Source organism: Protopterus annectens, chromosome 3.part1 (genome assembly GCF_019279795.1).
Source record: "Protopterus annectens isolate FY-2018-M chromosome 3.part1, PAN1.0, whole genome shotgun sequence".
In the NCBI taxonomy this organism is placed as follows: Eukaryota; Metazoa; Chordata; order Ceratodontiformes; family Protopteridae; genus Protopterus; species Protopterus annectens.
In genome coordinates this window covers 1,024,889,426-1,024,904,370 of record NC_056732.1, presented here as the reverse complement: position 1 = coordinate 1,024,904,370, position 14,945 = coordinate 1,024,889,426, and the positions used below count along the sequence as shown (strand labels likewise).

Sequence of the window (14,945 nt, the reverse complement as noted above, 5' to 3'; positions counted from 1 at the left end):
TGTGCCACAGTGATATCTGCTCCACCGCTTCCCATTTTCAACAAGTCCCTCATCACCGGGATTGTCCCTAGTACTTTAAAATAGCCACTAAAACACCTATCATTCAGGGAAAAATCATCATTGAACCTCACAGCTTGTTAGTATAAGTACAAATATATTGTTATATATAGTGGAGTCTTCTGCTTACATGAATATTGTTGCTTTAAATTATTTGATATTGTTTCAGCACTTGTAATATATTCTTAAAGTGCTTTACCTGCTGCCTGATGTTACTGTAATCATCAGTAGCATGCTCCTTTGCCGTCCATGGTATGTTAGATTTTAATTTGCTTTATTTTGTTTCCTGTGCAGATAATGTATGCTCCAGGTTCCAGGGACAGAGTCTCAGCTCCATCGTTCATGCAGAGGGATCGCTTTAGTCGTTTCCAGCCCACTTATCCATACATGCAGCATGATATTGATCTTCCTCCAACCATCTCGCTTTCAGATGGAGAGGAGCCACCACCATACCAGGGGCCATGCACACTTCAGCTCCGGGATCCAGAGCAACAGATGGAACTGAATCGGGAGTCTGTCAGGGCACCACCAAACAGAACCATTTTTGACAGTGACTTAATAAATATTTCTATGTATAATGGAGGGCCACACCCACCAAGCAGCAATTCGGGCATAAGTGCAACTAACTATAGCAGTAATGGAAGGATGGAAGGACCACCTCCAACATATAGTGAGGTCATGGGACACTACCCAGGATCCTCTTTTTTCCATCACCAGCACAGCAATGCACCTCCTCCCTCACACAGGGGCAACAGACTCCAACTGCAGCAGAACAATTCAGAGAGCACAACTGTCCACATCAAAGGCAAAGACAGACAGACAGGAAACTTTGTCTGAGCTCTTTAAATGTGCACTTGGACTGACAGACAACAGGAGTGCAGTGAACCACTCTTGCGCACAATATTATTACTGCATTTTACTTGGAACAACTTAAGAGAACCAAACTCAGAATTAAGTTTTTTGTTATTATTTCCTTTAGGGGAGTGCATGCTAAGTGAATCTGAATAATAGAAAACTTCCACTCGGTTTTGACAGATAGCAGTGTTCAGAAATCTCTTTTTAATATAATTATTTAATTCTAAAAGGAAACGTAGCACAGAAGTTATGCTTTTCAAGTCTTTGTTGTAACAGATGAAGAGCAGAGGGAAGCAGAAAGTGTTAGCAGCTAAATGGGAAAATTGGCCAGTCTCCAAGAGAAAAGTTTGTGAATCAAAATTCCTGTTTCGAGTGCCAAGGTATAAGTTAAAGATTTAAAAAGAATGCAAGGATTTTGTTTGTGTAAAGGTAAATGTGTTTTTAAAAGTTGCACTATCTTAATGTTTAAAAAAGAGGGAAGTGCTTTGTGTGTAGTTTCTCTTTGTCGTCCTCTCACCTGTGGAATGAATGGTAATTCCATGGAGGTATCTCTGAAGCAAACTAAGTTGGGGGTCATTTACATATCCAGTGCACATAAAGCAGGAATTACATGGACACTTTGTGTTGGTAGTTTTGCAATAATTCTTTTACAGAAAACACACCACCATACCCCAAAATTGACCTCTGTATGCACTTGTTGGATGGAAGAGAGCAGACTTTTATAACACCAGACTTTAGTAGTTTGATTTAAGAATACAATAACATGAATGCAGAAAATAGAAATATTTAATGGGGCTGTGGCATGCCATTCACAGTAACACTAGTAAACAGCTAGTCATTATCATTCGGCTTTTGAAATTACCTGCATGGGGAAAATGGTGTTATGGTTATATTGTACTGTTAATTGCAGTTAAGACAGGCTTGGCTGTAGCTGGTATCAATAAGAACATTTAGTTCTGTTCTTGGCATCTGCAGTTTCACATATTTCTCTTCATAAATGATATTATTCAGTAGACACTGAGAAATAACTATCAGATTAACATGATGCAAATGCAGCCAGGGACACTGTCATTGTTCTACGGATTCCAGAGAGAGAAGGAGAGAGTTCTGGACATACCCAGGGCTATTCAGTGCATTCTTATTGTTCACATTTTGGCAGCCAAGTACATTTGTAAGACACAATGAGCACACTTATCTGTGGTTCCTGATGGGCTTAGTGTCAAATCATTCTAAAGGATGTTTGTTGAAGTAGTCTGATTTGTCTGTGACTGCCTTCTTTGTACTTAACCACATTTCATGCAGAACTATGAATATTCTTTTGGCATATGTGAAGGACACTTAAAAATGATTCTTTCATTCCTTTTCTTTACTTACCAGAGGTCATACTGGGCTTCTTTGCTAGGAAACTAGCATTCCTCAACCTGTTTAATGGCTTTCCTTGCTTGGTATCACCTTGAAAGACATCATGATGTTTTCGCAATGGCTTTTGTTTTCACAAGTTGATGTAGCAAAGATTTTCTGTAAAACCTGTGCTAGCTTCAGCATAAGTAAGTTAATTTCAGAAAAACTTTCCAAAGTATAACTTAATTATGGCATAATGCTTTCTTACAAAACATTTTGCAGGGTACTTTCTTAACATTTTTATTCGAAAAAGGCTATATAAACTTAAATATATTTGTTGTGTATTATAAAACTATATTTTACATCTGATTTTCTGCAACCACATGCCATTTCGTGTTTATTTATTCTGCAATGCCGGCACTTTGGAAGAAGGGGTAATGACTTTTCAGCAAGCTAAAACTTGCTTATTGGCACTAAATTATAGGAAAACCTATTTGTGTAGGTTTTTCTTCAAAGGTTCCCACAAAAAAAGGAAATAATAGAAGCATGGTATCCCTGTACAATGTGCTGTAACCATTGCATATCAGGAATCTGTAAAGCAAATTATGATGCCCCCTCCCCAACAGAAGCTAAGAATTTATCCTTATAATACACTGCTTTGTTCACAGATTGTGGTTTTACCCATCAGTGAGTATTCTGAACACATACAAAAGTAAAGCATATAAATTGGAACAGCAGATGTGCTTGTAAAATAATTTTAGCAGTTTTGCTGAGTGCTCCACTCAGAAGTACCATATACCATACATCCTTTCGACTTGGCTGTTCCTGAGTGGTCGAAAGATTCCAGCAACAGCAATTGTAACCATTTATGTTGTGAAATGTCCCCCACCCATTTTAGTTATGATGGTAGTAGTCCTAGCACCAAGTGAAAAATGACTTCTAGAATACCATGCTGCCAGGTGAATCTAAAGAAGGCACGTTTTCAAGCCATCTTGACTCTAGTGGTGGTCTTCAACGTAATTTATGGGAAAAGCTTTTCTATGACTGTCTTATAAGGGGAAACCTCAGCTCAGTACAGTTTAAGGTCCTGTGCTTGGCCCTCTGCCCCTACTTTATATATCAGATCCTGGCTTTAAGTGAAGAAGAGAGACTGACAGGCAGGCAGACAAACAGTGAAAACATGTTTGGGTTAGTTTTGCAGGCTTATGTTCCAAAGTAGCATTTACAGATATAACTTTTCAGACCCCACAACCAACAGTAGGCCAGAGTGCACTGGTTCTTTTAGTTGTGTCATTTACAAAGTTTGAAAGTTAGTGTGATGACTCTACTGGAAGTTTCTTCAGAAAGATTTTAAGAAATGACAGCAGTCTGTGTAACTGACAGCCTGAACTTAACAAACATCACATATATAAGGTCACCCTACGAGGTGCATCTCCATTCACATCCATATAAATGTGCAATGACAGCACTTAGCCTTTTTCATAACAGAGATAAGCAACAAGTAGTGTAAAATAAGAAATTACAACAGTGGGGCATGGGTTGAGAATATAAGATAGATGAAATAACTCACCTGTTATTGGATAGGAAAACAATATCCATCTTTTGGAATTGCCTGAAAAGACATTCTGAATGCGTCATCACCCACCTTGGAAGAAAATTCTCCAGCCTTTAAGCCTTTAGTCAGACACTCATATATAAATTCACTTTCTTCTAGTGATACATTTCCTCTCCAAGTGTTTAAGCCACTGTCCATGTGCAAACATAGAAGCAACATAAGTAGTCATTTTGGACAGGAACGTCAGAGCAGTTTGCCTTACAGATGCTGCTTGTGATTCTTAGGGTAACACAGACGTTTTTCTTCCCATACCCACCCACAGAAGATTTCCTTCTGCTGGACTCGAGTGACTAAGAAGGTTATGGAAGTCAGGCTTTATAAAAGTAGCATGTCCAGTACGTCTGTCACCTTCATACCCTAATCTTTTAATGGAAGAGAGTGCAGTACATACCCTGACCTATTTAGCAGCTGCATATATCCAAGGATGTTGTATATACCTTGATAACTTCTAGACAGATTTGTACTTTCATATCTTATACCTCAATCTAGGGCATTTGTTTCACTGTAACATAATGTTTAACAATGGAAGGCCTTTGTTCCACATGCTAAGTGTCTGCGGGGAGGGGGTGAGATGTATGGCATGGGTCTGTGTTTTTTCAGCTACATTGCTGAACCCTCACATAAGACCCTAGTAGAAACAATATGTTATCATGTGCAGTGACAAAATGCTGTTTAGGAAGGTCTCATCTTCCACAGAAATGTTGTCACAGTCTTCCTTCTGGTTAGTAAGGGTCTTCCATCTTGCACTCCTTAGCCATTGCACCCTAATGAAAAGGAGATTCACAAGATGAGTCTGAGATGAACAGTTGAAAGAGAAATCAAACAGAAGTCCTCATCTGCAAATGAGATGAACGGTTTATGTTCTCGGATAACTTTGAACCTTCAAGGATTCCTGAGGCTAGATTCCATGAAGACCAGCATTGTCAAACCTTATGTATTAGAGAAAAAGAGGGCTCAGAAATTCACCAAGGCTGACTTCAGTAGAACTGTGACCTTGTCCGTGCTGGGAATTGGACACAGTACCTGTTTTAGTGCTGCTTAACTGCATGGTCCTCGCGTAACATATTTTCAGTGGATTAGTGACTGGACAGTCTGTATTCCATTAAAGCAGATTTTGCTTGCTGGTTGTATCAGCAGTTCACAAATTTTAAACGTGATATGTGACATGTTTCATGCATTACATATCAGCTCTTTTTAGTATTTATTATTGTGGGTTGTACACCTATAGCTTTTTGCATCCTTATTTTCTACCTGCTTAAAAGTCATTTCCACCAATGCTGTGTCACCAGTTACCTGACTGATGCAGCTTCCTTATTGTAAAACAGCTTTATCATCCAAGTGGAGATCAAGGAAAGGGGTAAGCTCAACTCTCACTTTTTGAACTCTGTGATATCAGAATCATCAGGCTTTCCAGTGGAGAATATTTGCAACACTATCAGGGAGCCCTTCTGGAGGCCTTCATCTAAATCTCTCTGTTTTTTTCTTTAAAATCCCTTCCCTGTACAGACACCTTAAATTATTCATGGCATACCCACAATGATGTAGTTATGCCACGTAATGTAACAGTGGTATATCTACATTATTATGCATGGCCCCTAATGATGATGTACAGATGCTGTGAATGCACAAATACTGCGCTTTTGTCTCCATCTTCTGTGAAAGGCAGAGAGGAGCAGCAGAGTTGTTAGCTGCTTATCCCCCCCCCCAAAAACTGTGACTGGCCTTCCCCATTCCTGTCTTCATTTCTGGATCCACTAATTTTCCATCTTCTGCCTCTGTGGTATTTGTTTCCCTTATCATTTATTCAACATATGTTAAAATACAATCCTGATTCCCACTGTTATTGTGTACAACTTCTAGTAACCCAGTTCTTTGAGTGTCATAATGTAGTTTGTTCCTTATTGGCAGACTTTAGTTTTTTTTACCTTGTTTAGAAGGTTAAGTTATATCTCATATTTTTCCTTTGTCTTTTGTTAGTAGCAAGATATATTTGTTTCTCATCCTTGCAACAGTCTTTGTCACTGATACAAGGTACAACTTAATTTGGTGACCTTCATTTTTTCTTTATGTAAGGCAAAGGCACGAGGGAATTGTTTAGCTTTTTTTTTTTTCTCTCATGTTCAAAATAATGGCAGTATGAATTCATTTGTCACAGTAAGGTTATTAATAAATGAGAAAAGATGGTGAAGTATGTGCTTCTCTACAGAATTCTCAGGATGTCAGTAACTGAAAAATAGGTGGTAACGTTCTTTTGGGAAAAAGATACTATGCCCATTGTCTTCATTGTTACGGCTTTCCATTGGCAGTGTTGGCACTAACAACATGTGATTATGTATAAATGTCTTCTTTCTTGCGCCTATGTACATATATGCAGGAGTATAAATGCACCTTCCAGCCAACAGGTTGCTTTATGACAATGTGGAAAACTTTAAAAGACACACTCACTCATTCTCTCTGATTTTCATTGTTAGGAGTATATGCTTTAATGTCTTCAGCTCCTTAGCACCAGACTTCCTTTGGTTACTATATGTGATATAGTATTTTTTCTATAAGCACACATGCTGAACAAGCAGATATGACAGTGACAGTACAACTTATAACAGGCTGACATTGTTCTGAGAGAAGTGTATTCTTAACAAACTTGCTATGCTCAAGGTTACCTTTAATTTTCTTATTAATTTAAGGGCTATTAAGGATCTAATTTAAACTTTGCCTGTTTAATCTTTTCCTTCACACTGTGTTGCCTGCATATTGTTTTTTTATTTATTTATTTTTTTTTGTGTTTTAAATAGTAATTGGCTTCACCTGTGCTAAACTTGTACATTTAGACTGCTTTGATGAGGCATATCTCATGTCACTTTTTGTCAAGCACTTGAGAAAAACATATGATCAATTTGTGAGCAGCATATTTTAAGGAGATTTTTATTTCAGTATTCAAGGTCCTTATGAACCTGACTGTTAAGTCTTGGGATTTTAGTGGGCAGAGTCATATATGGCAACTAGGTGAAGAAGCCTCTTTTAACTGCATAATTGTACTTAGATAATATTCTGAATTTAGAAATCTTGAAGACATGCCTAAGTAGCATAAAATTAGCCAATGGATTACATTGTTTTGAAGTTACATATAATACTTTTGCTTTAAGTAAAATGCCGTTAAAACATATACTTACTGGGCTAGACCGTGATGTCAGATTTTACATGACCATGACAGGCTTGCCAAATTAAATGTGTCTGATGTTGCATTCAGATGCAAAATGGCTGATGCGACAATAAATTAAATGTAAGACTGTCACTACACTGTTAACAGTGGCTTCTTCACATTTTAGACATATCATAAGAAAAGTGTGCATTACCTCTTACTTCAGAAGTGTAGCTGTTCTTAGTGGGAAACTGTTCCTTTGTGTGACCAATGCACGACTGGACCTTATAAAGGAATCCAGCATGAATAGTACTGTACCTGAAAAATGAAGATTTAATTCAGATACTCAAACCACTTCATTCAGCTCTTGACACTTGAGGGAAAAGGGATGGCATATCAAACGTTATGTAAATTAGACAGTACACATTTCACTTGTTGATGCTAAAGCAGGCAGTGTTGTGTATTGCTTGCTTCAGAACTGAAAACCTCATGTCTGGCTTTATTTACACCATGCAATATTTTATATTTAATTCAGAACTAAACAAGCTACATTAGTCAGTGAGTTGCTATGACTATAGCAGTGCTCTCTATCTGTGTCATGAACAATGAAGACATAACAAAAAAAGATTTTAAGAATTATGATACTGCCAGAATTAACTTTGTTTCATTGTTTGCTATATTGCTGCTGCTATGGCCGTTGCTGCTATTACTGCTTTAAATGGTTACGTATGTTAGCTTTCAGATCTGATGCAGAGTGTGTGTGTGTTAGGACTTTTGTGTGTCAGAAGAGGCTTCATTTCCAAGCTTTCTTTATCTGTGTATCTTTCTTAGTGTTTGCTTGTTAATGTCCACTGTGGTAGAGAAAAAAGTGTATTTTTTTCTTTTTTAATCTGGAGGTTTGCATGTTACTAGTCTGTAAACAACTTAAGGTGCCTCATGTTCAAGTCTGAGCAGATATAGGAACCCCCTTGCACTCAAGCTCCCACCTTTGTTGTGCCTCACTTAAAAATGGTGCTTCTTCAGTTTGTCTCTTTTTATGTTTTATTTGTAAGGTGCTGTATATAACTTGAATATATTATGCACATATCCTACCCAATGGGTAGAACAACAAAATATATTGTTAATAATGTAAGATAATGTATAAATAATACCAATTTTAACACAGTGGCATAGAATTTGTGAATGCCTACCATGTGCTTTATCCTTTTTTTGTAAACAAAAATAGCAAATTAATGCATACAAATGATAGATATCTATGTATTTTATTTTCCTATAAATACTTATTAATGTTACGCTAAAGGAACATTTGAAAAAAGTTTTGGCAATTGCTGACCAGCCTGTATAGAGGAACTAGTTATTTGTTGTATCTTTGCAATTACCATTTTCTTACAAAGAAGCTTTAATACTGCAATGGAATACTTGCCATTTCTGTATCACCTTGCTGTTACTTGGTAGGACCAGGAAAAGCTGACTGTTCTTTCTTTTTTTTCTACTGCTGGCTGTGTCAAGAAAAGAACAGATTGCTAACAATTTTCTAAACAAAATGTCAAACCCTAACTGTGAACTCAAAGCTTTTATATAGAAAGAACACTGAAGGCTATCAAAAGTGTAAACTGGCACTTGTTTGGTTAAATGGTACTTTTACAGCCCATCCTATTGTTATAGTATCACATTTTTCCAGTAAATTTTGATACCCCATTCATGAAATTATTGTATTTTAACAACATATCTAGCATTAAAAATGGGTACAAATCTGAGAACATCTACCAGATTCTACATACATAACATTTCCATGTTTGGCTTTGCCTGGGATATTAATAGGTCTTGTAGTTCCTTCTTGGGGCTGAACTTTGTGAAGTGACTTGTTGCAGTTTCTGTGATCAAGGTCTTACCTTAGTTTCATGCTTTAGCAGGCACACAACTAGGTTTTGTCTCCCTCAAATCAATAAGCACAAGTTGGCACAGCGACAGATGAGTACAGTAGAAAGTGAAACAGTCATTTAAAAGAAATACATTTTCTTGTGTTTCCTCACTTTAATGTTATCATTCAAAGCTAGCAAGAATATATATGTCAGGACTGCAGCAGTGCTAAAATGTAGATGCAGTCAATACTTGATGGAATCAACTTGCAGTGATACAGTATGGCCACCAGATAACAGTGGTGGAAAAATCATTTGCCTTTTTGTTTAAAAACAGCAATGTTTTCCTCCAGTACTAAAAGGTGTATTTTATTGGTACAGTCTGTTCCTTTGGTAACTAATGATTTATTTTTGTGCATTTTTACCTCAATTCTGGTACCTCTCAGTAACCTGCAGGTAAGGTGTAAACCCAAGCTACTGATGATGGAAGCTTTTCTCCTTAACACTCCTTATTAAATATCCCAATTAAATTATCCACCATCTCTAAATTAATGTTCTTATAAAAATATACAGTCATGAAAGATAAGATAGGCACTGCAGTTTTTCCAGCACTCTGGCAGACTTTTGTTCCATCTAGCCACACTCCCTAATTCTGAAGACAGCAGTACTCTCTCTGTTCAATGCACACATCAGTGCTGATAAATAATTCAAACTGTCCTCCCAAGTGATATCAGATGAATCCTGTCCTAGGAGGTGCCCCCTTATGTACCATGTGTTTCCAGCTCCATAGTACCTCCCCAGTCTCAGCCCCCACCTGCTAATGGATCGGTAGTTACTTTTGCACCAGAGGCACAAGGGACATGGAATGGAATTCTACCACCATCTGTTCCTGATCATTCAGATGCTGTTGAAGTCTTAGCCATTTCTGGATTTAAATGATTTTAGCCTTCTTATCAGTTGTGTGACAATTCACATGATCCCTTTACAACTCCTGATACTAGTAGCCCCACAGGGCTTGTCATCGGTATTATGGATATCTGTTGGTACATCAGCATATGTGAGGCACATAGAAGGCTCCTGTGCTTTATTGTGGATGGCTGGCATTTCGGCGCAAGGTACTTCTGTTCCCAGGGTATTTACCAGTGTTATTTGTGATAGGTGAGACATGATTCTCTAGTCATGGTGTTAACCTGTTCTTTGCCTTGCTTGTATCCACTTGTGTTACCATCAGATGGGAAAGGTTGTCATTACATCCAGTGCATCTCAGAACAGTTACAGAAGTGATTTCAGACACAGTGCAGAACTCCACCTTCATCCTTTTGCAGGGAACACAACAGCTTGGGTGTCTGGTCTCCTTAGGTTTAGGTTCCTTGTGGACTATTTTAACCTAGCCAATTCCCCTCAAAGCTGAGAACCGAAACCTATACCTTGTAGACAATTATGCCAGCCCCCACCCCTAGAGAAAGCTAGGCCACAACAGGATTTGAACGTATGCCTTTCTCAGTGATATTCCTATACTGGTGTATTAGCAAGGAGAGCCACATAAGTGTCTTGTCTTGGAGATGTGTTCAAGTCTGCCTTCTAGTTCACATTTGTGAGCCTATGACATCAGTGTCACATTTCCACTGAGATACTTTCATATGTATCAGTGGATTCATTCCTTGTCTACAAACCAAGACACTTTTCAGTGGATCTGTAGATTTCAGCCCAAAAAGGGAGATGGGTTTTCTTGTTCTTGTTTATCTGGTGCAGTTGCTGACTACATTTGCTTCACTGGAGTGGTATGGAACTTAGTACAATCTGAATTGCCAATTTCTATTTGTTTCTTCTGAAGAAATATGTCCAAATTAGTCTGCAATCAGAGGGTTATGCTTTTAATGCTGCAGGCTGTGAAAGTACTGCTGAAAATGAGCCATTTCTTGTAGGATTAGACAATTATATGGTAATATAATACCTGAAACACTGGACGGTGGACTCGTTCTTTTTCTGGTTGCAGAGAAACTATCCTTGTCTGGAAGTTTGCCACCCACCAGTGCAGTTTTTAATGGTGATCCATATCTCAGGAAAACTGAATGTCCTGGTGGACACCTTCAGTTTTGGAATGGGACACCAACTGGTGCTCTGACTTCATCAGGTCAATGTTCAGATCATATTGCAGAAGTGGGCATTCCACATCTCACCCTACATTTGCCAGTTGAAGGTAGTGCTGCTCAGTTCTGCTGACTAACTGACTTCAACAGGACAAATACAGTGGTTAATAGTGACATAACTCATGGAATGGGGACAGGTTACATTACCTATTAACCCTTGTCCCTCACCTTCTACTGAAGTTACATGAAGGAAGGTCAAAGCTTATGTATATCACAGTGTGGTGGTCCAGGAAAGTTTAGTTATGTCTGTTGAACCTTGGTGTCTCTAGAGATAATTCTGCTCAAAGCACTGAAGATTTTATAGCTATGGCAGGATGAGCACTTCTACTTAAAAAAGTATAAACACTGTTTGGCCAGCAGAACTTACCATATAAAATTTAGAACTTTTGGAGATTGCCACAGTCTATAAAGCAAGTGAAAAGGTCCCTTTGTCCTCATTCTGTACCTTCCCATTTTGTCTAGTCTGTTTCAAACATTTTATAGGTCTCAGTTACTCAACAAAATACAGAAATTGGCTATCACACGATATCATGATTTGGTTAGAGGCAAGATTTTGACCTAACATAGAATGGTGAATTGCTTCTAAGGACATTCACTTGATTCTGGATTCCAGTGAAGTAACAGTCTCTTCATGATCTACATGGTGTCATTTCCATCTTTGAAATGAGCTAGTTCAGCATACCTAAAGTCTCTGTCATGGAAATGTTTACCTTGATTTCTCTTGGTAGCTATTATTTTAACCTGAGAAATCGCTTAGCTATGTGCTGTCTTTCACCAAATAATTTCTCCTTTTCTCCCAAAGGAAGTTTTTGAGATGTCATTCAACCAGTCCATTCATCTCCTCTTTTAATTTGTGTGTGGGGAAAACAGGGTTAATATATCCTATATATGCAGGATGTTGTCTTTTTGGTTACAATTTGATCCCATTCATAAGAACAGACATAACAGCTGTTCATTTCCTTTGTACTTAATCAGGAGGGTTTTGTAGTTAGGAAACCTATTCAATCCCAGTGTTTACCGGCAAATTTTCCTTTATCACTAGAAGGTTAAAGGTCCCTTAGTGCATGCTAACATGACATTCTTTTGGGGGGGTTGTTGTGTCTTATCAATGTTCTAGAATATCTGCACAGTACTGTTCCATGATTATCAATATGACCAAAATGTCATTGAAAACCACACAGGCATCATTTTAAGAAATACATTTTTGGGTCAAGCACTGCTGTCTCCCTGACATCCCCATACAAGAAATTGTCCCCCTGTAGCAACCTCAAAAAATTAAATATTATCAACTTGCAGATCACTGTAGATCAGAAGTGAAATTGCTGACTGCAGCAACCTCTCTGCTCTGCTGGAAGACATTTGTAACTTGCAGAAATAGCATTTGCCAATGTATCAGGCTCAATGAATTCATCTCCGCTGGATCCCTCTTTGATGAATAATAACGTTACGTCTTGACAAATAGTCTTGCAGTAACTATCTTGTCAAGCTTTGTAGCTTCACATCCAATTTGGATGCAAAGTATCCTCTGGGTGAACTGGCCTTCATAGACATCTGTCCAGAAGCTCTCTTTTTGTTTCTTTTGCCTTTTTTGGGGCTCCTTTTGACCCATTTTTGGGACACTGCTTGGGATTCGAGAAAAGTATTCCACCCTGTGCAGACAGGCCTCTGAAATGAGATATAACAGATATGTAAGTATGTAGTATTATGTTAGTTTATTTTCAAGAGGATCCTGCATAGTGGTTGCATTATTCCTGCCCATTGTTTCTCTTCCATGGGACACACTGGTAGCAGAACCTCATTTAAATAAAATTCAGGTTTATAGTTTTATAATTTCATTAGATAGTATGCAACTTTCTATTCTCTGAGGTGTTGAGAACTGGAAATCCTGAGGTCAGGAATATGCTCTAACTATAGCACAATAATGCTATGAATGGGCCAGATGGAACACAGTCATTTCAAGCACGGGAGTTCACAATTTTAAGAAAAGCCATAAGAAAGCACACAAGAAAGTTGCAACTACATGTTACACTCACTGTGGAGGACCTTTTGGATTGACATAATGAGCCCTTGGATGTCTTCTATTTTTTTTCTAGGATTTTATTTTATGTCTCTCTCTCTTTAAACAGTATGACCTTTATCACCAAAATATTCCTGCTGGAAATGCTGTCTGTCTACACCTATATACCTGCAAAGGTGTCACTCCAACATTATGTGTATATATTTAGTAAAGCTCCTTCTGCTTCATTCTGGAAGGTTGTTTTTATTTTTGATTGCTGTGCAAGTATTAAGTAATAAGGTTAAGACATGAACTGTTTTGCAACTAATTATCATAGTACTATTTGCCTGATGATAGCTTCCTTTTGTTTATGCCACAAAACCACAAGTAAACCTGACAAGATTTTTATTTCCCGATAACTTTAAAAAAGTAATTCAGAAATCAGAGCAGGCACTTCCACATTTCAAATCTGAGTCTAATGATTTAAAGAATGACACACGACAAAACTGATGTAACTTTTTCTGTGATATGATTTACTAGCCAAGACAATCTGGAAATGCACACTTGCATGGCATCTTTTGAGGCCATAGGCTCAAAATGAACATTACAGTATTGTATCCTTGTACGGCTGTGAGACTTGTAAAATGTGTTACTGCTTTAGCAATGGATAGCATCCAGTACTTTCTTGAATACTGAGCTGATGTGCCCTACCTAAGTTATATTTAATTAGATGACCAATTTTCTCATGGAACAGACAATGTAAAACGAATGCCAGTGTTGCAGTTTTGACAGCTTGTAGGTGCACTTCATTCCAGCTTTGAGTATGTCATCTGCATATGACATCCCTTTCCCATCTTCCCTTGCTGTTGACTTCAGAAATAATCTCTGGGTTATACACTTAAAATTGCCTGTTTTCATTTGCAGTTATTCAAAACTATGTGCAGCACTTGGCAATTATTTATCCATTAAAGTTCTGTTGTAAAGAGTTTTGTTGAAAACAGTTACTTTACAGTTGTAGTTGGACTAGTCCTTCATATGAATTCTGACAATATGACTTGCTTAAAGGATTCTTTTTTTTTCTTTAACATTCTTTGCTTGCATATAAGGTAACTCTCAGTTATATCAAAGAGATGATTACAACTGCAGTGTATTTGCCTTTTTTTGTTCCTTTGAGCAATGGTGATGTCATAGTTTTAGACCTAAGGTCTGTTATTGCAATACTTTACAGAAATATGTTGCTCTAAGTGCTGTTAGACATAAACACAGATTTTATGCTTGTTCTTAATACGCTGTGGTCAAACTGCAGCTAAAAAATTAGTAAAGACTAAAAAAAAAAATAAAGCGCTTGACTTGTGTATTTATTTCATATGAATTAATAACTAGCATTGTTCATAATGCATTAGTGGTTCCCATCCATGTGTACAACATATTGTTTATATTCTACAAGGGATAACTAAGTAAAACAGTCTGTGCAAGAACAGAAGCTAAAGCAGTCTGTTGTTCCATCACATTTGTAGAAAGGACATCACGAATAATTTCGGGAGACAATCAGTAAGATCAGGACCTGGGTAGCAAAGTGAACATCCTCTTAGGAGATCCTGAGATTAATCTCAAGAAATGTTAAAGTCATCCCTTGCATTATACCACATGAATAACCATTTTATTATGTTAGAAAGAATGATTTTAAGAGGATGCGGGTACCTTTTGCTTCATTAATAATTCATGTGCTTAGTATGTTAGTGAAGGGGTCCTCTGTTGTACTCTTCAGTTATTATCCCATACAAATGCATATCTGAATTTCAGACAGTGATGGATTCTTATTAAAACCTTTGTACCTTGCTCTCACAAGGCTCATACATTAAGTATATGACCCAGAATTGATTCATTTTAGGTAATAACCCATAGTAGAAGGTTTGCAGAGGTATTAAAATGT

The 14,945-nt window shown here is 37.6% G+C and overlaps 1 protein-coding gene across 1 annotated transcript in view; it reads left to right on the top strand.

The window, feature by feature from the left end:
- Nucleotides 1-14,353, top strand: part of LDLRAD4 (low density lipoprotein receptor class A domain containing 4) — a 198,920-nt gene extending 184,567 nt beyond the window's left edge. Inside the window, exon 3 of the mRNA XM_044067185.1 lies at nt 352-14,353. Coding sequence (XP_043923120.1) covers nt 352-894 — 543 coding nt within the window. The 3' untranslated portion in view covers nt 895-14,353. The remainder of the gene's footprint in view (nt 1-351) is intronic.
- Nucleotides 14,354-14,945: the final 592 nt, after the last annotated feature.